The 24,977-nt window shown below is 37.7% G+C and overlaps 1 protein-coding gene across 1 annotated transcript in view; it reads left to right on the top strand.

Moving 5' to 3' along the window:
* Positions 1–15,791, top strand: part of LOC129230222 (ribosome biogenesis protein SPATA5-like) — a 172,994-nt gene extending 157,203 nt beyond the window's left edge. The window contains exons 10-11 of the mRNA XM_054864624.1: positions 14,830–14,999; positions 15,644–15,791. Of these exons, the coding sequence (XP_054720599.1) occupies positions 14,830–14,999; positions 15,644–15,791 (318 nt within the window). The remainder of the gene's footprint in view (positions 1–14,829; positions 15,000–15,643) is intronic.
* Positions 15,792–24,977: the final 9,186 nt, after the last annotated feature.

The following is a 24,977-nucleotide window of genomic DNA, read 5'->3' as shown; positions in this document are numbered from 1 at the left end:
TTATTGGATTTCTCACTAATGTTTGAAAATCGGGCATTTTTTAATAAAATTATAGCGAAAATTAATACTTATGCTAAACCTTCCATAATGAATTCTAATGAATATTTTTAATTTCAACAATATGTTAGTACAACATTTACCTATGTTCTGAAGCAAAATATTTATAATACTTTTTTAAATTTCTGAAATAGGACAACTTTTATGCACAATATGAAATAAAAAAAAGCTGTGAAAGTAGTTAAATACATATATACAAACTATTTTTTGCTACCAAACATACCCCAAAATGAGTTGACAATACTTAATTTCAATATCTTTGGAATATTTTTGGAAATCAGGTTGTTTGTAAACAAAAAAACTGAAATTCGCAGTTCTTCAGAAATCACAATTAAAGATTTTAATCTGGAATAACAAAATTTTAACATTATACACCTTTAAAATGCACCACATATATAAATCAAGTATTCTTGGTTTTCATTACCACATAATTTTAGTTTTCTGTTAGCTTTAAATATTATCTATACACTTTCGTTATTGGTACTATTTGTCATCTTGATTTCGTAATCCTCTGTGCGCCAATTTCTATAAACATTTTTACCTTAATTATAAATATATTTTATTTTTTAGTCAAGCAACATGTTAGTGCAATATTTACCTGTGTTGTGAAACAAAAATTTGCAATACCTTTTAAAATTACTGAAATATAGGAGTTTTTGTGCGCTCGATATGACTTTTTCAAATAAAAGAAGCTGTGACAGTTGTAAATATTTTTTTTTTTGCTTTATAGCATACCCCTAAGTGAGCTGAATATACAGAAAAAACTTTATTTCAATATCTAGAGAATATTTTCAGAAGCTTTATATTTTCATATTTTTCTCTTATGATCTCTTGATATATTTTTCTCTTATAGTTAAAAAAATTGAAAATCTCGGATTTACGGAAAACACAATTATATATTTTGATCTAGAACAACAGTATTTGTTTGAATTGAACCTCAAAATATACCATACTGAGAAGCCAAGTCAAGGCTTCTATGGCTTCATTAGCTGTTAACTTCGACTCTCTTTTAGCTTTAAGTATTTTTCTCGATAACTTAGTCGCTGGTAGAATTTGTCACCTCGACTTCGTAATCCTCTCTGTATCAATTTCCTTACAAAGGTTTAGTATATGTTCAGCTTTTATTTTCAAATAATTAAAAACAGGATCAAGCCCTGTGTATCCTGAATTATACAGTATTACTGCAATGTATGAACCTAATTATAGTGTTCGTAATTAGACAAAGTTCTCTTTCGGTATTGTGATGTTCCATAAAGCATTGTTAAAGGACTCGTTATTATTTTGTGTCAGTTCATGTAAGCACTTTTTTAGTAACTTCTTGTCACAAAGTTCTATGTAAATCGGTTTGATTATATTTATAATTTTCTCAGGGAGTACAGGTGACTTTTCTGTGAGATTCTTCCCGTAATGCTCGGCACGCTGAAACTTGCACCAACTTTCTGGTCCTTCGGGACACTACCGATGCATTGGTTTGTCACTGCTGGAGCAGCAATGAAAAAAATGCAACAATAACCGCTGATTGCATTTTTTCGAATAGCAATACCGTTATAATTCTGTAATTTGTCAATAAGTTATCTGTTAGTTTGCCTTTTCCTCCGAGACCCCCCCCCCCGTGTCCGTTTACCTTGTCGTGGTGAAGGGGGGGCTTGCGGTGTGGTGAGTTCGAGGCGAGCTCTTCAGAGGAGTAGTGACCCCCCCCCCCCCCAGTTGCTCAAACAGAATATCGGCGGTAGGGGGGATCTTTTTCCCTTTCTTCCCTCATCAGACTTACCAAATTCATACAAAAACCCCTAAGCCAAGGCTTAACCGTGTCGATGGCTGCGTGGTAACGGGGGTAGTCGGTGCCTCAAACGGGAGACTTCAGGGATAGCAGGCGAACCCTGTCGTACGCAGCCTTGCCTCTGTGTGCGGGGCTACACAGGGGCTAGACCCTATCTTTTCCCTTTAGTTCTCTGGTTCGTTTATGGATGAAAACTGAAAGAACACTTCTCCCCCTTGTAGGGTGCGTCAGAAAGACTCGTTCAGTTCTACAAAATTTTTTATTATCGAAAGAAATGAAAACCTTTTATTTACTGCTGTCTCCCCTTTTCTTATTAACAAAGCCTTAATAAATCTTATCGGTGAATTCCAATCAGTTAAAAAACTACGTACAGGCGAATTATTAGTAGAAATAAAGCACCCTAAACAAGTTCAACCTATTCTAGCTATAAAACAACTAGGTTCATATCTTTGTACAGTCTCAGCACATTCAACATTAAACTTTTCTAGTGGTATCATTTCGGAGCCAGACCTTTTATTTACATCAGAGACGGAAATCCTAGAGGAAATGAAAGATCAACACGTAAGTGGAGTGAAGAGGATCACTATCAAACGCTACGGCGAAATGCAGAATACGAAACATATCAGTCTGACCTTTAGCACGCCTATCCTCCCTTCACGTGTCAAAGCTGGTTATCTCTCTTGCCCAGTGAGACCTTACATCCCAAATCCGCTACGGTGCTTTAAATGCCAGTGTTTTGGACATTCCAAGCTGTCATCCTGTGGTACAGGAACCTGTGCCAGATGTGCTGAGCCCGGCCACGACAGCAATGAATGTTCAAAGGAATTCAAATGCGTCAACTGTAAAGGAGACCATCCCTCGTACTCTAGAAAATGTCCAAAATGGCTATCCGAAAAGGAAATACAGGTCATCAAAACCATTCAAAAAATATCATATCCAGACGCAAGAAAAATTGTCCAATCTCGTACACCTACAGCTGGACTTTCATATTCTGCTGCTGTAAAAAAAAAATTCCATTCCATAAGCACACAAACAGAGCCTCCAGTAAACACAATAACCAGCAATAAATTAATGAACTCATCTAAATCAACAAGCAAACAGCTCAATAATTCTAAACCACAACAAAAACATTCTGACGAAATTAAATTACAAACTGCACAAAATCCCAGTACTAATTACTCAGCTACATTAGTTTCGAACAAAGCAACTGACCAAAAACAGAAGAAAACAATTGAAAAAAAGAAAATTATCCAAACGCGCGAAAAAAATTGGGGTAGCCTCTAAACAGAGGCCCCCAAAATTTCATAATTTTAAAAAAGAGGACTTTTTACTTTCTAGCAAGAAAGTAAAATCACTCAAGTCCCAAATTGAAAAACTTAAACAACCCCCTCCCTAAGAGGAGGACGAGGATGTCGATTTTGAAGACCTTCCGCCATCCGACAATGAAGGGTGGACGGACCATCCTCCTTCTTGAGTTTCTTTCTCTTCTGGTCGTTTCTCCTTCCTTCTCTCTTCATGGCCCTGAGCATTCTCTTTTGGAATTGTCAGAGTTACTCTCATAATGTCACAGACATCAAAGATCTTGTCGAATATCACCAACCGGCCATATTCTGTCCGCAAGAAACATTTCTGTCCCCTGTTGATAAACCGAGGTTGAAAGGTTTTGACATACACCGCAAGGACTGCTTGTCAGGCGACCGTCGTTGTGGAGGAGTGGCATTGCTAATCTCTAATGATTATGCATCTAGCCAGCTCGATGTCAACAAATCCTTGCAAGCAGTAGCTGCGCGCGTTCGCCTTCACTCGCTATTAACAGTTTGTTCTATATATATCCCACCTTCCTATGACTTGAGAAGCGTGGAGTTGCAGACATTGGTTGATCAACTTCCTCCCCCATTTGTCATCTTAGGAGATTTCAATGGCCATAATCCTCTCTGGGGGAGTCCAGACTCCAACAGTAGAGGTTTAACAATAGAAAATTTTATTGAAGACAATGATCTTTGCATCCTTAATAACGGTGAAAACACTTATTTTCATCTTTCTACCCAATCTTACCATGCCATCGATCTCGTAATATGCTCACCTTCTTTTCTGCCACTTTGGGATTTTCAGGTGGAGGGTGGTCTCTACTCCAGTGGCCACTTTCCGATCAGGATAACCTCTACTGGACGCTGCGGCCATCAGCAGCATCAGCAAGCTCGACTTCGCATTGATCGAGCTGATTGGGCAGCATTTACCCAGTTGGCAGAAATTAAATCAGAAGACGTAACTGATATTGATATCGATGTAGCGGTAAAGCGAGTAACCGACATTATGCTAAACGCAGCTAACGCTGCCATACCAAAAACCACTAAAGGCAGGATCAAGTTTCCTAAGCCTTGGTGGAACCTCTATTGTCAGGAGGCTCATAAGAAGCAAAAAAAGGCATGGAATACGTTTCGTCGTTATCCAACCACACAAAATCTCGTGGCACTTAAACGAGCTCGTGCTGAAGCTCGAAGGATTCGACGGAAGAGCCAGCGGGACTCGTGGCAGACCTATGTCAGCACAATCACGACGTCCACCCCATCAAAGACCGTATGGGGTAAAATAAAAAAAATCGTTGGCAACTGCAATACATCTTGTGCACCCATTCTGGAGAATAACGGTCGTATTTTATCTGATCACAAAGAGGTGGCTGACTGCATGGGGACTAATTTGGCAGAAGTCTCCAGTGCAAATAACTATTGCTCAAAATTTTTAACCATCAAATCACGCAAAGAACAAAAAGTTCTAGATTTTAATTCAAACATTTTTAATCAATACAACACAAAATTCACCCTTCAAGAACTAAATGCTGCCTTACAAAAATCAAAAAACACATCACCAGGTCCAGATGAAATTCACAATAGTATGTTAAAACATCTAAGCAGGTCCTCTTTAGAACAAATTCTGCATCTTTTCAATAGAATTTATTCGGAACACAGATTCCCAAAATCCTGGTGTCAAGCAACAGTAATTCCTATCCTTAAGCCCAATAAACCATCTGAAAAACCTGAGAGCTATAGACCTATAGCTCTCACTAGCTGCCTATGTAAAATAATGGAACGGATGGTCAACTCCAGGCTGATATACATTTTGGAGTCGCATCATCTGCTATCTCCATATCAAAGTGGATTCAGGCGTGGTAGATGCACAATAGACAACCTATTGCTTCTCGAAACATCAATAAGAGAAGCATTTCTCAAACGAAAACATCTCGTGAGCGTATTTTTTGACATTGAAAAAGCATATGACCGTACCTGGAGATATGGGATCCTCAAAACCCTTCACGAGTATGGGTTACGACGTAATCTACCCATCTTTGTCTCTAATTTTCTAAGAGACCGAATTTTCCGCGTACGTGTCAAGTCTGTTCTTTCAGATGCATTTATTCAAGAAGAAGGAGTTCCCCAGGGAAGCGTACTAAGCGTAACTCTTTTTGTAATTGCAATCAACAGCTTAATCGAACAACTGCCTCCCGCTGTCAAAGGTACCATGTTCGTTGATGACTTCCAAATATCTTTCTCTTCATCGAGCATGAGTATCATTGAAAGACAACTTCAAATGGCTATTAATAAAGTAACACAATGGGCGGAGGAAAATGGCTTTACTTTCTCTGTTCAAAAAACTTTCTGTATCCACTTCTGCCGTAAAAGAGGTCTTCATCCTGATCCAACACTTCTCCTTAACAATCAAAAAATAGCTGTAAAAGATCAAGGAAAATTCCTCGGTCTTATACTTGATAACAAACTCAAATTTGTACCGCATATACAAGAGTTAAAAAAGAAATGTTTACTAAAATTAAATATCCTTAAAGTCTTATCGAAAACTTCCTGGGGTGCTGATACAGAGTCTCTCTTAAGAATCTACAGGGCTCTAATACGCTCAAAACTTGATTATGGATGCCAAATTTATGGCTCCACGGCAAAAAGCTATCTGAAAATTCTAGATCCAATCCACAATCAGGCACTGCGCATCTGCACAGGAGCTTTCCGAACCTCACCTATTAACAGTCTTCATATTCTTGCTCATGAACAATCTTTAAACAATAGACGCCTCAAACTTTCATTGAACTTCTACTTCAAAATAAAACCTTATACTGGTCACCCTTTACACCTCCATATTTTTAATCCATCTAATGTTATCTTACTTCTTCATCGTCCTTCTGCAACCCCAACATTCGGGATCCGAATGCGCCGGGTGCTTTCAGATTTGCAACTGTCAGATTTTAATACTCTCAATACAATAAAACTGATTGAACCATGGTGTGAAGTAGTTCCATCTACCATCAATGAACTCGCTAAATTCTCTAAAGAGACTACCTCCAATACAGCCTACCAACAAATATTTTATGATACAAAATGCAAATATTCTGATTATCATGACATTTTCACTGACGGATCAAAAGCAAACGATCACGTCGGCTTTGCTGCAATAATAAATGGTCAAGTTACCGCTGAACAATCACACCCATCTTGCTCTGTTTTTACAGCAGAAATAAAAGCCATTTGATATCTCTACAATCAATAACCCAATCCGCTCACAAAAAGTGGGTGATATACACTGACTCAAAGAGTTCAGTGGAAGCAATCACCCACTGCAACAATAACAGCCATCCCATAGTCATTCAGTCTTACCATTTATACAAAAGTCTTACACAAAATAATTTTCATGTACTCTTTTGCTGGATCCCTGGTCACGTAGGCATTGCCGGCAATGAAGTCGCTGATTCAGCTGCCAAAGACGCAAATATCCTAGTTGATGACAGCGTCCCTTTAGTTGACATTAAAAACGCAATATCTGAATGTCTTAACACGCATTGGCAACGGACTTGGAATCTCGAAACACAAAACAAATTACATTCGATCCAGCCATCGACTAAAGGTTTCAAATCATTACAACTTACCAGGAGAGAACAAGTTTCGTTAACTCGTCTTCGCATCGGCCATACTAGGTTCACCCATAAATACCTCTTATGCCATGAACCAGCTCCGATTTGTATTAGATGTAAAGTCAACCAGACAGTGTTGCATATCTTATGCAACTGCCCAAATTTTAACCAAATACGTTTTAAATATTTTAATAATTTTAATCCATATCTGAAAGACTTGCTGGGGGACCCACCCCATCCCAATATATACTCCTTCCTCCGGGAGATTGGCTTTTCCTTTTTAATTTAGTGGTTGTGTCGTCAAAATGTAATTTTATCCGTTTTTCTTGTTACTGAAGGTTCTTTGACAACCTATTGTTTCACACCCTTTCATAAATTTTTTAATGTTTACAGGTTTTTTACTACTTGTTTTAAACTACTGTTGTTTATACCTTCCTCTCCAAAACATTTTTACTTTTATCATACCCTGATTTTTTATTTATGTATAAATTTCTAAACTAAAAAATCGTTTGGCGCAGTATAGCCCTCAAGGGCTCTTGCGCCATTAAAAATAAGTAAACCAAACCAGACGCCAACAGTAGAGGTTTAAGAATAGAAAATTTTAGTGAAGACAATGATCTTTGCATTCTTAATAACGGTGAAAACACTTATTTTCATCTTCCTACCCAATCTTACCATGCCATCGATCTCGTAATATGCTCACCTTCTTTTCTGCCACGTTGGGATTTTCATGTGGAGGCTGGTCTCTACACCAGTGGCCACTTTCCGATCAGGATAACCTCTACTGAACGCTGCGGCCATCAGCAGCATCAGCAAGCCCGACTTCGCTTTGATCGAGCTGATTGGGCAGCATTTTCACAGTTGGCAGAAATAACATTTGAAGACGTGAATAATATATATATATATATATATATATATATATATATATATATATATATATATATATATATAGATGTAGCGGTAAGCCGAGTAACCGACATTATCTTGCCCGCAGCGAACGTTTGCTATTCCAAGAACCACTAAAGGTAGGATCAAATTTCCTAAACCTTGGTGGAACTTTGATTGTCAGGAGGCTCATTAGGCCCAAAAAAAAGCATGGGACACATTTCGTCGGTATCCAACCACACAAAATCTTGTAGCACTCAAACGAGCTCGTGCTGAAGCTCGAAGGATTCGACGAAAAAGCCAGCGGGACTCGTGGCAGACCTATGTCAGCACAATCACGACGTCCACCCCATCTAAGACTAAGACGGTATGCGGTAAAATAAAAAAAAAAATCGTTGGCAACTACAACACTTCTTGTGCTCCCATTCTGCAGAAAAATGGTCAACTTTTATCTGATCACAAAGAGGTGGCTGACTGCTTGGCGACTCATTTGGCTGAAGTCTCCAGCGCAAATAACTACTGTTCTAAGTTTTTAACTATCAAATCACGCAAGGAACAAAGAGTTCTTCATTTTAATTCAAACATTATTCATCAATACAACACAAAATTTACCTTTCAAGAACTTGATATTGCTTTACAAAAATCAAAAAACACATAACATGCTATTGTGAATTTCGTCAGGGCCAGGTGAAAAAATCTAAGCAGGTCCTCTTTAGAAAATATTCTGCAGCTTTTCAATAGAATTCATTCTGAACACAGATTCAACAGAACGGATGGTCAACGCGAGACTCATGTACATTCTGGAGTCACACCATCTACTATCTTGCCATCAAAGTGGATTCAGGCGCGGCAGATGCACAGTCGACAACCTGCTGCTTCTTGAAACATCAATAAGGGAAACATTTCTTAAACGAAAACATCTTGTGAGCGTATTTTTTGACATTGAAAAGGCATATGACCGTACCTGGAGGGATGGGATCCTCAAAACCGTGCACGAGTATGGGTTGCGAGGGAACCTACCAATCTTTCTTTCTAATTTTCTAAGAGATCGAACTTTTCGCGTACGTGTCAAGTCTGTTTTGTCGGATACCTTCATCCAAGAAGGAGTCCCCCAGGGAAGTGTGCTTTTAAGCGTAACTCTATTCATAATCGCAATCAATAGCTTAATTGATCAACTGCCTCCTGGTGTAAAAGGTACTATGTTCGTTGATGATTTTCAAATTTCTTTTTCTTCATCTAGCTTGAGTATCATTGAAAGACAACTTCAAATAGCCATTAATAAAGTATCAGAATGGGCGGAAGAAAATGGCTTCTCTTTCTCTGCTCAAAAAATCTTCTGCATTCATTTTTGTCGTAAAAGAGGTCTCCATCCTGATCCAAATCTTAACCTTAATAATGAACCAATAGCTGTAAAGGATCAGGGAAAATTCCTGGGTCTCATACTTGATAAAAAACTCAAATTTGTACCACACATACAAGAGCTGAGAAAAAAATGTCTATTGAAACTAAATATCCTGAAAGCCTTAGCAAACACATCTTGGGGTGCTGATACAGAGTCTCTGTTAAGTATTTACAGGGCTCTTTTACGCTCAAAACTTGATTATGGATGTCAAATTTACGGCTCTGCAGCGAAGAGCTATCTAAAAGCCCTGGATCCAATACATAACCAGGCACTGCACATTTGCACAGGAGCCTTCCGAACCTCACCTATAAATAGCCTTCATATTCTAGCACACGAACAATCTCTAAACAATAGACGCCTCAAACTTTCTTTAAATTTTTACTTCAAAACAAAACCTAGCACAAATCACCCACTACATCTCCATATTTTTAATCCATCTAATGTTTTCTTATTTCTACACCATCCTTCGATGACCCCAACATTTGGGAACCGAATGCGTCGGGTACTTAGACCTGCAGTTAACAAATTTCAAAACAGTCAACACAATAAAACTAATCGAACCATGGAGCGAAGTAAAACATTCTCTAATTAATGATTTCTCAAAATTCCCCAAAGAAACTACTACCGATTCAGTTTATCAACAAATCTTTCATGAGATTAAAAGCAAATATTCTGGTTATAAAGACATTTTTACTGACGGATCAAAAGCAAACGATCACGTCGGCTTTTCCACAATAATTAATGGTCAGGTCACTGCAGAAAAACTAAACCCATCTTGTTCAGTATTTACCTCTGAAATTAAAGCTATATTTGCATCTCTTCAATCAATAGCTCAATCCAACCACAAAAAGTGGGTGATATATACTGACGCGAAGAATTCATTGGAAGCCATCACTCACTGCAACAATAATAGCCACCCCATAGTCATTCAGTCATATAATTTGTACGAAATTCTAATGCAAAATCATTTTCGTGTTCTCTTTTGTTGGATCCCTGGTCATGTGGGCATTACTGGCAATGAGGCAGCCGATGCAGCTGCCAAAAGCGCAAACACCATGGTCGATGATAGTGTTCCTTTTGATGACATTAAAAACGCAATTTCTGAATGTCTTAACACACATTGGCTGCAGACATGGAATCTTGAAACACTAAATAAATTACATTCGATCCAACCGTCTGCCAGAGGTTTCAAATCAATACAACTTTGCAGGAGAGAACAAGTTCTATTAAGTCGTCTTCGCATCGGTCATACTAGGTTTACCCATAAATACCTATTATGCCGTGAACCAGCTCCAACTTGTTTAAAATGTAATGTCAACCAGACAGTGTTGCATATTTTATGCAACTGCCCAAATTTTAATCAAATACGCCTTAAGTTATTTTAATGATTTTAATCCATCTTTGAAAGACTTGCTGGGGGACCCACCCCATCGCAATTTGTACTCCTTCCTCCAGGAGATTGGATTCCCCTTTTTACTTTCTTCTATATATAATATATAGAAGAAAGTATTGGATTCGTGCAAATTTTCGAATTTCGAATTTTGACGGATTCGAACGTTTTGAGGTGTGCAGAGTCCATTTCGACTATTTTTGGAAAATGTCTGTCTCTGTGTGTGTGTGTGTGTATGTGTGTCACGTCTGTGTGTGACCAGTTTTTTGTGGCCACTCTACAGCAAAAACTACCGCATGAAATCGAACGAAACTTGGTACACATATGTGCCCCTATGTGAACTTGTGCCCATTGGTTTTTGGCGCGAATTCCTCCAAGGGGGGTGGAGCAATGGGACGTTTTTTGAGTTACGCGTGATTGCTATTCCTCAGGAAGTAACTGGCTTAATCAAACAAAATTTGGTCCACATGTTGCCAGTAACAGAAACAGGTGCTGATTCAATTTTGGTGTCAATAACTCAAACTGGGTTTGAGCTATAGAACATTTTTTGTCGTCAATTGTGACTGCTGTATCTCAAGAAATAATGAACGGAATGAAAGAAAAATTTATCGGCAAGTAGCCCTTAGTATGTATAAGAGCTGATTTTATTTTGGTGTCAACAGCTAAAAAGGGGGTAGCGCAATCGCCCGTTCTTTTTTTCCATTGTGAGTGCCCTATCTCAAGAAGTAATGCTACGTTCTGGTTGAAATTTGGAATATATGTGAATCCATATGTAAACAGGCTTTGGTTCAATTTTGGCGCCAATCGCGCCAAGAGGTGCTGATTTATTTTTATTATCATTATTTTTTAGCGAATAAAAATAGTTTTATTAATGCAACAATAAGAAAAATAAATCGTAATAGATTGTCGTCTGCGTATTTCTCGTGATTTTAATTGTATGGAAATGATCGGAAATATTATCTCGATGATTTAAAATTTTTAACTGTTGCCATCTTATGTTTGTTAACAAATAAAATATTTGTAATTAATTCAAGCAAGGCTTTTAAAATAACTTTCAATTTTCGCTGTTTGCTTTGCTTTTGCAATAATTCAGACATTGGAATGGTCGTCAAGTTTTTGCATGTGTAATTTCGTTTTTGTTGGGAATATTGCTTCCTCGTCAAGCATGGGGAGGGATCAGAAAAAAAAAAGAAAAATATAGAAGAAAGTTTCGTGATGGCCACAACATACTAGTTAATTTAGTGTTTGTCTGGTTATTATGTGATTTCGTCCTTCCTTTGCTTTTCAAGATATTGTTTCGTCCACTTTGTCTTTATCTTCAAATTGTTTAAATGTTTTTATCGGCTGCACTTTTTTAATGCTAGCACTTGAAGTTTTATGCTTTCTTCTTCAAAATATGCTTTTATTTACTTTATTCTTTAATGAAAGATAAATAGCATATAATAAAATATCGTTTGGCGCAGTTAGCCCTCAAGGGCCTTTGCGCCATAAAAATCAAATCAACCAACCAACCAACTCTGAAACAGGAATAGCATCTAGTAAGCCAGGCAAATGATGTCCAATGAACTCTAAATATGTGTTTCCTGTTAGGCTACTTCGAAATACATATGGACCAATCAAATGATCTCCGATTACGTCAAACCAAACGTATAAGCTGAATCGAGTTTGGAACTATGAGCTTCGGGTTAAAAAAAAGTACGTTCAGCATATTGACGCCAGTTATGCAAATTTAAGATGTCCCCTCCAGTCAATAATGTATCCTGGTTGATGACACTGTTCCTTTTGACGACATTAAAAACGTAATTTCTGAATGTCTTAACACGCATTGGCAGCGGTCCTGGAATCTTGAAACACAAAATAAATTACATTCCATCCAGCCCTCGGCTAAAGGTTTCACATCTTTACAACTTATCAGGAGACAACAAGTATTACTAGCTCGACTTCGCATTGGTCACACAAGGTTCACTCACAAATACCTCTTATGTCGCGAACCAGCTCCAACGTGCATTATACATGTAATGTGAATCAGACAGTGTTACATATTTTAAGTAACTGCCCTAATTTTAACCAAACACGTTTTAAATATTTTAATAATTTTAACCCCTCTTTGAAGGAGTTGCTGGGGGACCCACCCCATTGCAATTTGTACTCCTTCCTCCAGGAGATTGGATTCTCCCTTTTGATTTAGTGTTTGTGCCGTTAAAATGTGATTTGTCTTTTTCTTGTTATTCAAGGTGTTTTATCCAACATATTATTTCATACGTTATTTAAATGTTTTTAATGTCTACTTGTTTTTTATTACTTATTTTAAACTACCTATGTTTATAGCTCTCACCTGAAAACACGCTCACTCCTATACTTATCTATATATTTTATCCCAAAAAAACGTTTGGCGCAGTATAGCCCCGAAGGGCTCTTGCGCCATAAAAAATAAACAAACAAACCAACCAACCAACCAGTCAACAACGACTTATCTGTTCGCAGTATCTTTCTTTGACAATGGTGTTCTTTAATGTCTCGGGATTGTAGTCATCTGCAAAATGTTACCCGCTTTTCTAAATCTGAATTCCGCAATTCTTGTACTAGTGTAAAGTGATAAGGGTGATACTTGTTTTATTTCAATATTTTCATCACTTTACGTTGTGAAAGTGCACCTTCTCTAGCAATCGTGCGTAAACTCACATTTGTGTTTTCCACTACTCGGTTCAGGGGCCTTACAATGATTGTCTCTAGAACGAAGTCGCTAACGAGAAAATCAGTTTTTCTCGATGCGTGACGTCACTTTCCGTGAGGTGTTCATTTTTGCCACAATGAAGCTGACAAAAACGGATCCGTGCCGAACTTTAGCTGCCGAGAGGGAAGATTCTCATGTCACCCGAGTGGCAGTCGGTGAGTTCGTGTTTTCGACAGTGAAAATGTGAGAATTGAGGATTGTTTACCACAATAAAGATGGCCGAAGCGTTGATGTTAGCGATAATTCAAGAAGAGGATGCAAGACAGAAAATCCCACGGAACCGTTCACAATTTCGTACGAATTGTTTCACTGCTCTCGATGATGGGGAATTCGTTAAGTATTTCAGACTAACCAAAGCTTTGACTCTTCATCTTATTGAGTTAAAGCCCTATATTGAAACACGATCAACAAGGAAGGATGCGGTCACAGCAGAGCTTAAAGTAAGTGTATGCTTTATTAACATTAATGCCTTGTTTGAATTTCCCTTTGAAAACTCTTATATTGTATAGGCACCATGTTAAACTAACGAATGTAAAAATTGGCACTTTTGAGGAGAGCCAAAACACTGACTATAACTTTTTTCCACCTGACGCTTTTGGTTATTTTCAATTTTATAAATGCTATAGATACCTTCAAGCGCAAAACTAATTAAGTCACTGAATTGAAGGTTAAGTATCGAATATGAAATTCCATCGCGATGAAAAACGCGATTTTTCACATTCGTTAGTTTAGCATGTTGCTGACGATATGTAACTGAACTTTCTTTTGTGTTACTTTATTGCAGTTGCATTATAATATGAATTTAAATGTAACTGTTACTTGATTAAACACTTCTCTATTTCTAAGTAATTGTTTGACAAGTATGTACTAGTTTACGACTTTTGTTTGAAGTTGCCCTTGCCGAACAAAATGTTTTTGCAGTGTTCTGCAATATACTTCATTTATTGAAAATGTTCTGCATGAACTATTGGCTTGACGTGAGCTTGTGATAAACACATATAATTAAAATGTGCCGCATAATATCCAACATCCGAGGTCAATTGCAAACTGACTCCTCCCTCAATTGATTTCAAAAAAAGAAAGGATTTAACCCTCGTTTTTCAAGCAATACTCCAAGCTCATTTGATCTATTTTATGATAATAATAAGTCCTTTTTCTTTTTATTGCATTTGTGTGTCGTCAAAGCTCTCACAGAAGAAATATGGATGAAGTTGCACCATCAAAATTTTTTTTTTTGTTGTGGGGGAGAGGGGATTATATTAATAATTTAAAATAAATAAATTAGGTTTTTAAAACATAAATATAGCAAAGAAAAGGGGGAAAGATGGCTGAGGAAAATTTTGGAAGGGAATTTGCACCAATTGAGCTTGGGAAGGGGGGGGGGTGCATGGCACCCCTGTGAAGGGGGTGCAGTGTGATGTCCACACTGCCTTACCCCCATTTCCATCCCATTCCCCCCACTAACCATTCCTGCCTTCGGTCACTATATCCTCTTTTGGCATATTTTTCTTATCTATACCACTGGGACTTTCTATGTGACATGGAGCTCTGTATAAATTATAGTCTAAAGAAAAAGTTAATTTATAGCTGATAAGTGTTATGTTGAACATTTAAGTTTGCCAATGAAAATGATTACATGATAAACTAAAATTAAACCGTTCCTTTACAGGTTCTATGTGCTTTAAATTTCTTCGCTGGCGGGAGATACCAGAAAAAGGTTGGGAATGATAATTACATAAAGGTCACGCCGCTGAGTGCCAGCAATTGTATTCGGCAAGTCTCCCAAGCAATGTCGCAGCATCTCCTTCGGAAATTAGTGCAATACCCAAGTGATCAGAGGTATGTATACACCTTTCAATGTATAGATTACTCTCAATAACTTGAAGCTTAATAACTTGAGTCTTAATAATTCAAATCTGTCAAAGGCATTTTAGTGATTTACGGATTATTTTAGTATTTACTACTACTTTTATATTACTATATTTTATGATTTTATGGAGCTGTTGAGTCATAAATTACAGTAGAACCTCCCACTAAGGGACACGAAGGGGACCAGAAATTTTGTCCCTTAAATAGAGGTGTCCCTTATTCGGAGGTACAAAAATCAAGATTTCCAAACATTAAATAGAGCATTAACGTTATACAATAATAATTAATAAGAATTCAATAATAATTTTTTAAATGCCCTTTTAATTTTCTAGTACAGGCTAAGTCGTCCGGGTAACGCTAGTATTAAATAAAGTTTGAAAATATTTTGAATTTTAAGTTATTTATTTAGAAAAAATTAATTTTAGCAAAAATTTAGTGATGAAAAGTACTTACAGATATTTATTTAAAGTAATCTGTTACAAGGGTTTGTTTTGCAGCACGTAATTTAGACGCATTTTTCTGTACATGTATACTAAAGTCGCTAATGAGTCCGAGTCCTTCACTGTCACCATTTATCAACATAAACTTTTGCAACTGTGTGATATGTCTTAAAGCATCACTATAATTTTTGATTTTGCAATCTTCTTCTGGCTCTTCTTCTTCCTCACTACTTTCAAGATCCTCTGGAAGACTTCCTCCTGCATCTTCAATTTTCTCAGAGATGTAAGCAGTGATATCCTCATTGGTGTCATCAGTGCATAAATTTTCATCTATCGCTATATAATCGTTAATCGGAATATCACAGCCAGTGACTCGAGCAAGTTCGGAGAGTTCATTTTCTTCGTTGTTACTTTCATTGACTATTACACCTTGGATTTTAAAGCCTGCTTTTTTAAAACAGTTCTGAACGCAACTTTTGGATATTGAGGAAACCGCTTTAGTGATCCACTGGATTGCATTCAATACATTCACGGACTTTGCGAGCTGAGCACTGTTTTCACTGGAAGCTTGCGAAATAACATGCCTTAAAAACAATTTCCTATATCCAACTTTAAAGTTTTGAATAATGCCTTGGTCTAAAGGCTGCAACACAGATGTAGCATTTGGTGGAAAAAATACCAATTTCACAGCCTTCAATTTTAAATTTTGTGGATGTGCTCTACAATTGTCAAGAAATAACAAAATCTTCCTATTTGTTTTGCACATTTTGTCATCAAGAGCAGTTAGCCATTCTATCATTATATTTTGAGTCATCCATGCCTTTCTGTTGAAATACCACTGAACTGATAAGGTTTTTGGGTTAATGTTTTTGAAACATCTAGGTTTTTTTGCCTTACCAATTACAAGTGGTACTTCAAATTCTCCTTCCGAGTTACAGCAGAGTAACACAGTTAACCGTTCCTTAGAACTTTTTCCGCCAGAACACTTTTCTCCTTTAAAACATAAGGTTTTATTTGGCAAAACTCTGAAAAACAGTCCAGTTTCATCAGCATTGTATATGTCCTTAGCTTCATAATCTTCACAAATTTCTGTCAATATTTCCAGCCATTCTGTAACACACTGCAAATCTACTGATTTTTCTTCCCCACAAACAGTTTTAAAAGTAACATTATGAGGTAGTTTAAACTTCTCCAGCCATCCATTAGAGGCCTTAAAGTTCTGCAATCCTAAACTTTCGGCAACTTCTTTCTCCTTTTCTTGCAACAGTACTCCACTAACTGGAATGTTCTTTCCTCTAATAGCCGAAAACCATTTAAAAACTATTTGATCAATATCTTCTCCTTCAGTTTTCCTAAACTTAACAGTTTTAGAATTTTCATTTGAATTTGTAATCCACAATCTTTTTATTTCTTCTTTTTCCTTTAGCACATTACTTACTTGGTTTTTACTTATTTTAAATTTCTCACCTAAATCCCTTAAGCTTAGTTTTTCATTTTCTGCCACATTTATTACTTCAATCTTTTCTTTCAAAGTTATTCTTTTAGAAGCCATGGCTAGAATTAAAGCTTGAAAACTAAACAAATTCCTCTCAGCAACAGAGCTCTATATGACCTACCTGACTGGTGACAGGACATTAAAAGCAAAAAATCTCCTTTTTCCTACCGAATCTAAATTTAGCCTTTTAGAATAGTGACTGGGCCAATCAGTCAAGATAATCCCTGCCTTCTTCATTCTTGATTGTTAGTAAGCAACATTCTATGCATACAGCCTTTTCCTTCTCATAAGAAACCTTATCAAACTCTTCTGAACAACACCCCTCCCCCCTGACTTGCTAGTGAAATCTGCTTAGAGTTGAATACACCAGTGTACATTCTGAGACACCTGTGGAGCTTTTTCAAAGGCATTCTCAAAACTTGAGATAAGAATTTAAAAGATGAGTATGAGTGAGGGTGAGAACAAAAGCAAAATCAACCAGAAGTAATCCAGATCCACACTTTGTAAGAAACACCTTGCAGATAATTTCACCCCTTGCCCCTTCTAGAGCAATAGTATGCACTTTCCTGTTACGAATAGAAAATGTCAAGGGCGGTGCTCAAGTTGTCAGTGCTGAACCCACATGAATGGGGAAAGCATTTGGGAGTAGTTTTCAGCTAACATTTTAGTGTGATAATAGTACTTTTTCTTTGTTTATATTTTGAAACCTATACCATTATTCCCCAGTTAGTTTGTTCAGAAAAAGTGGAACTTGAATTCTAGAAAATTCAATATTTTTTATCCATTTATGCATTAATTTTTGTTTTTTCGTTTCTTTGAGTGTCCCTTAAATAGAGTGTCCCTTAATGAGAGGTAAATACATTGGAGTCTCTATTCAAAGGGACTGGGACCAGCAAAAGTGTCCCTTAAATAGAGGTGTCATTTATTTGGAGGTGTCCCTTACAGGAGGTACTACTGTATATTAAAATGGAAACCAATCATTAAAGGAATTCGCATTAACATCCAGTAAGACTGAAATATCTAATGAAACATCATTCTATAATTTAGATCATACAGTAACTATGTAAAGAGAATAAAAAAATATATGTTGGGAAACTATTTTAGTGTATTTCATTTTTTAAATATATGCAAGTAAGTGTTACTCCCCTAAGTAGAGGAACAAAGTGAAAAAAAAAAAAACTCTCATTTTGGTAGACTACTAGTAGTGTGAGAGGTAAAATGCATTTGTCATTCTAAAGTTTCATTTAACTTTGGATGCAAATATTTCTAAAATTTTACTTCAACCAGTGTATGTATATAGTTGTTAGATTACCTTTGTGTCCTGATCGTTATTTTTCAATTTATAAAGGAAGAGTTCTTCAATTACTGTGGAATAGGAGGCGTACTTGGTGCAATTGACTGCACACATGTTGCAATAATTGGCCCCCCTAATGATGGCTTTCACCAGGAGCCGAATTATGTGTACCGTAAAGATTGGCATTTCCTAAATGTACAAGTAGTAAGTAACAGCTTTGGTTATTTTAGGTTCATTTACAACATCAGATTATTAGTATGGCAACAGAAAGCTATAATAATTGGTAGATTAGTGAAAATTGTTGGCAGCAAAGCAATTCTTTCCTTGAAATAAAACTCATAGTGTTAAGCTTACCAAATTTCTGTAACGTTTAACTGTGACACCGGAATGTACCCCACCCCTCCAATTTGAGGGGAATTCAAGTGTTACACTCTTGGATGGTTTTAAGAGTTGTTTAGAAGTTTTCTCTCTTATGATGAATTTCCCTTTCATTTTCTTTAAAACTGAGATTGAACAGAATAGAAGTATGAAATAATCAGGGAATGAGTGAATTCTAGGAAAAACTCAGACAAATTAAGATTTTTTTAAAGCAGGTATTAGGTGATCTGCAATATTGTAACAACATTCTGCCTGAGATGCATGTTTAGTTTAGGTAGTTGTTAATACTATTTGCTTATTAAAAAAAATTATGCATGAAAAAAAAAATTTTTTTCATTTAAAATTTTTAGATTTGTGACATTGATACAAAAATTTTAAATGTTATGGCTCGTGCCCCTGGTTGTACCCATGATTTCGGCGTTCTTCAAATTTGAAGACGGCATTTGATGAAGGAAACAAAATCCATGGTGATGGGTGGCTTTTAGGTAAGTAGTGTGATACTTTTTCTGTATTATCTATTGTTATCTATTACGAATCTGTGCATAGTTTTTTTCCAGCAGGTCATGTTTTCTGGAAACGTGTTTAAAATTTTTCATAGAAACTGCCAAAAATACTGAGAGAATTTATTGAAACTATATTTAAAAAAAATTACACTGCAAAATTGTGTTATTCTTACATAGTTGAACAAAAATGTGGAGGCGTTGGACAGATGCGAAAATGAGAAAGTGTTGCCATTGAAATGAAATAAACATAAATATTATACTAAAATATTTTTTATTGATATTACCAAGTATTTTAAAGAAATAATTTTAATGCAATTTAAGAAATATCTATAAGGTACTTTTTTGCTCTAGCACAAAATATTTAATAAAGTTTCTTTTTTGAAAAATCTTGACGTGATTGGCTCAAACCAAATTCACATTCAGTATACCTGCATTAGCTAAGGACACTTTCCAAATTCAAAACACAAAAAAGCATGTCCGCTTGTGTAATTTCTTCCCCTATAATAATAAAATAATTTATAAAATATATTTAGAGAGATCCTTGTCCTTATTAAAGAATATAATCCATAACATTTCTGAAATTTATTGATGGTTAATGACTAAATTTAGAAGCCCGCTCTGAACGATATCAACTGCACATAGCACTGTGGCATCTTCAGTCCTGTGCCCTTTTTGATGCCGCGCGTCCATTGTGCGACGGGGATGCCCGACCGTACTCTGTGGAACTGACGGACAGCTATTCTTCTTCTACGCCTTTGTGCCTTTGTTGGAATACCGCTTCTAAATAAAGGACTAGACTGTCTGGCACCACTTCGGACAGTTTTAAAACCAGGTGTGACGAGTTTGCCTGACAGCCCTGGACGGTGTCCGACTTTGTCGTTGCCGAAAAACCGCAGACGGGGAGGTGTGCTCCATGTTAATGAGGCGCCGGTCGACCAACGAATCCGGGCCCTGGTTTCTTCTACAAAAACAACGTAGCAGTGTTCGTCACCAAGTTTCCACAAATGGGATATTTTAAGGGGGCTTAGTGGACAAGCCCCGTTTCTTCGAAAAAGACCTCGATCCACACTTTTGAAACGGCAGATTGCTCTAGGACTTGAGAGAAACAGGTGCCCTTAGGCATTTCTCCGGTTTCGTTGGAAACCGTGATTTTTTTTTTCGTGACCACCACTGAGGCAACTGTGTTTGCCTGAATTTGTAACCCCATCAATGTAACGATTTTTATTTTTTTTCTGTAAATAAATTTTTTTTCGTTAATTTTAAAAAGGGGTTTAGTCCTTCCTTGTTCGTGGTGTGATTTGATTTAATGAAAAGATTGGAATTGTTAATCTTTACATCTGTGACTCACGACGTCACAGCTTATTTGGTGGCAGCGGGTGCGATTATGTTTCAGAAAAATTGAAACAGACCCATGTTACCTTTGGTCTTTCTATTTTTATGCAATTTTGAAAGATAATTCTTTTTAAAACTTTAAGTACTTTTTACATAAAGTAGTCCTAGAGCTGATCGAAACCTATAAGATTTTGTGTGTGCCATTCCCCCAAATTGGATTTGGATTACTCTGATGTTAAAGACGGACGCAGAAAAGGGTGAGTCCGGTCTTTGTTTCTTGGTTACCGATGAGGCAGCTTTAGTGGGTTTGTTTTGAGAGAATTTAAGCGGAGTAAAATTGTTGGTAAAAATTTTCAATGTTTTCGAAAATAGAATTGGACTAAAGGTTTCTTGTGAGAATTAAATTCTGAGTTAGACTGCAAAAGAATTGTTTTGCAGATCTTTGCTATTTCAGTTTGGAAAGGAAAGTCATATAAATTAATGATTTATTTTGACGATATTGATTTCAGGTTAAGTAAATCTATTGAAATTGATCTGTAAAAGATATTTATGTGCATGCTGTTTTTGTGATTAGGTGGATTTTGCATGAAATAAATAGAGTTTTGCTTGTGAAAAAAAAAAAAAAAAAAAAGGGAACGCTCTAAAAATCTATTTGTGCAAAATGGGTTCTTTTCTTTTTGAAATCGAAAAAGATAATCTGAGAAAGATAGCCTCGGAGTTTGGCGTGGAAACGTCTGACTCAGATACACGTCGGTACATAGTTAAAGCGATTGTAGGGGCTACTGATTATGATGAAGAATTTGCAAAATCGACTTGGAGACTTTTAAAAGAAGAGATAGAAAGGGAGAGAGAGCGGGAAAGAGAAAAACTAGAGAGAGAATGTCGGGAAAGAGACAAAGAAAGACAATTTGAACTAGATAAACTGAAACTAACTACCGCAGCAGAAACGGTTAGCTTGAGTTCAAATGGGTCAGCGAGTACAGATACTTCTAGGAGATCAAATTTAAAGCATCTGGTTCCAAAATTTGACCCGAAGCAATTAGATGTCTCGTTATTTTTTGAAATTTTTGAGAGACAGGCTAAGAAAGAGGAGATAGAGGAAGAGAGGTGGGTTTCCCAGCTTATTCCTTTGTTGCCCCCGGAAGTAGCAGAGCTAATTGTGAAGGAACCCCTTGAGAAAAGCGACGATTTTCCTCACATGAAGCGCCTGTTAATGAAGAGGTTCAAACTAAATTCTGTGGAATTGCGGATTAGGTTTGAAGAACATAATCGGAAGTTTGGTTCCTCCTGGGCAGATCTCACCTTCGAATTAAGAAGCTATCTAGACAATTGGCTAGAAACCGCGGAGGTAAATACATTCGAGGAGTTAAAGGAGTTATTGCTCACGGAGCAGTTAAAAAAGAGAACCCCTGCTGAGGTGAGGGAACACTTTCTGGACTCCTGGGAAGAATTCCGTAAGGCGTCAGACCTCGCTGAAAGGTTAGATCACTACGAGAGCCTTCGGCGTACTTTCAAAAAATCGGAGGGAAAACAAAACGACCCCAAAACGCACAAAAAAGAAAAATGGGTGAAAGGAGGAAATGATCCGGAAAAAACTAGCAATACTAAATCGGAAAGTGCTAATAAGAAAGAGCCCCCCAAATGGGAAAAAAAACAGTAATTTCGAAAAAAGAAAGGAAATTATTTGTTATTTTTGTTCACAAAAGGGACATATAAAACCAAATTGCCCTGAATTTAAGAGAGCGCAAGGGGAACAAATCAATCATATTGGAGACACGAAAGAACTAAGCGAGTGTTTTGCCCCTTATATAAGTACTGGGAAAATAAATGGGGAGGTTCGGAAAATCCTTCGGGACAGCGGGGCCTCCATCGATGTCTGCCCCCGCAGTTGGATCAAAACAGAAGATTTTACGGGAGAATATGTTTACGTGAAGCAACCTTTAGATGAAGAGTGTAAATGCTTGCCTTTGGCAAAAATATACATAGAGACCGACGAAGGTTGTGTGTATTCTAAAGCAGCGATAAAAAACACGGATAGCGACGCGAGATTCTATCTTTTGGGAAATAGGACAGCGGAATTATTTTCTCGGTCAAAATCAAAACCAGAGGCCTTAAATGCAGTCGAAACGAGGGGAAGTTTACGTCGAAAACAGGGAGGAACGGAAGTGAATTCCACACCACAGGAAACTTTGAACGCAAACGTTTTTCCCCCTCCCGGAGGGGAAGAGTTGGACACTTGCTCACTACCCCCCATAGAGCCTTTTGAGGGATTAGCGTTAGCTGAAATAGATTCCAAATCATTCGAGAAAGAGCAGAAATTGTGTTCTGTTCTAAAACCCTTGTGGGAAGGGGTTTCGAAAGGGGAGGGAAAGGATTTTAAATGCATGAAAGGAAAACTGGTCCGACTGAGTAGATCTAAGCTGGGAGAAGAAAGGGTGCAGCTCTGTATACCCTCGAGATTGACAGAAAAGATTATGAAATTTTGTCATGATGGCGCGTCAGGCCATTTGGGTGCTACAAAGATGAAGGATAAAGTGTTGCGTCATTTTTTTTGGCCGAATTGTTATGCTGAAATTGAGTCGTATGTGAGGGCGTGTGATGCTTGTCAACGCGTAGGAAAGAAAGGTGATCGAAAGAAAGCGCCTTTAAAAATCGTGCCTATCATTTCAGAACCGTTTGCAGTCATAAATATAGATGCTGTGGGAGTTTTGCCCTTATCAAAAAATGGGAACAAATATCTAATAACGTCCATCTGTATGGCCTCAAAATATCCTGACGCTATACCTGTGGCCGATATTAAGTCCCCGAATGTAATTGATGCCTTGTTAAAAACGTTCTCCAGGACTGGGTTCCCTCGGAAAGTGCAAAGCGATCTAGGGCGCTCCTTCACCAGTCTATTAACGACAGAATTCTTTGACAGGTTTGGAATAAAGGTTAGACACAGTTCTATTTGTCACCCGTCATCAAATCCGGTTGAAAGGATGCATTCTTCCATCAAACGTATATTAAAAGCATTATGCGTGGAATCGGGAGAAGACTGGGAAAAAAATTTACCGTTGGCTTTATTTGCCCTCCGTTCAGTAAATCATGAGAGTACAGGATTTAGCCCAGCCGAGCTCGTTCATGGGAAAAATTTGAGGACTCCGCAAACTTTGCTCTATGAGAATTGGATGGTGCCAGAAGAATCTGACCCAAATGTAGTAGAGTACATTCTAAATTTGACCAACCGTTTGAAAAGATGTCAGGATTTGGCGGTAGAAAAGATGAGTGAAATGCAGGTACGAAGAAAGGCTTGGTATGACAAGAATGCTGTGAATAGGCAATTTAAGGTGGGCGATCAGGTATTAGTACTGGCGACAAATAAAGCGAATAAAATGGCAGTAAACTGGATAGGTCCAGGAGTAGTTACGAGCAAAATATCGGAAACTAACTATGTTGTCGACGTCCCTGAGAGAAGGGACAAAGGCACCATTTATCATGTGAATTTACTAAAACCATATCATAAGCGCCCCGAGCGAGTAAATTTAATAATGGAGGAGGAAGTAGAAGATGTGGAACAAGAGGCGGAAATCCCTTATCCCTTGCCAGACCCTACCCATTTTGATCTCCAAGAGATGCTTCGGGCGAGCTATTTAGAGAAGCGAGCAACCGAAGAACAAATAGACCAACTAGGAAGAGTGCTTCAGAAACATAGAAGGGTGTTTTCATCGGAACCTGGGAGTACTAAATTGGTCACTATGGACATTGAGCTGACCAGCGCCGACCCCGTGAGATCGCGAGCTTATAGAATGTCTCCGCGGCAAACGGAAATATTGCGCGAGGAAATAAAAAGACTTCTAGATCTGGGAATTGTGGAAATCGGGCAGTCAGATTATACCAGTCCCCTAATTTTGGTGGAGGTACCTGGGAAAGATCCTCGACCTTGTGTTGACTATCGAAAATTGAACAAGATTACTCGCACAGAATTTTTCCCATTACCAAATATTGAGGAGGTGGTTGAGCGCGTGAGTGCTGCTCCATACATCACGCTAATGGATTTGACCAAGGGGTATTTTCAAATTCCGCTGACAGAAAGGGCAAGTAGGTACGCTGCTTTTGTCACTCCTTTTGGTACATACCGGCCGAAAAAAATGATGTTCGGGCTTTTGAATGGACCATTTTATTTTGTCAAGCTTTTATCTCAAGTGTTGGACGGTCTAGAGTATTGCACAGCAGTGTACATTGATGACATAGCCATCTATTCACCGACGTGGGAGCAGCATATGACGGATATAAGCACGGTGTTGGAAAGGTTAGGCAGGGCTGAGCTAACGGTTAAGCCATCTAAGTGTCGGTTCGCGAAAGATTGGATAAAATTTTTGGGTCACGACGTGGGTTCGGGGAAAAGATCTCCTAGCGAAGCGAAGGTGAAAGCCGTGCAAGATTTTCCCACCCCCACTAACAAAACACAGGTGCGATCGTTCCTCGGACTGGTAGGATATTACAGCAGGTATATCCCTAACTACT

Source organism: Uloborus diversus, chromosome 9, assembly GCF_026930045.1.
Source record: "Uloborus diversus isolate 005 chromosome 9, Udiv.v.3.1, whole genome shotgun sequence".
Classification (NCBI taxonomy): domain Eukaryota; kingdom Metazoa; phylum Arthropoda; class Arachnida; order Araneae; family Uloboridae; genus Uloborus; species Uloborus diversus.
This window is presented reverse-complemented; position numbering and strand designations above follow the sequence as displayed.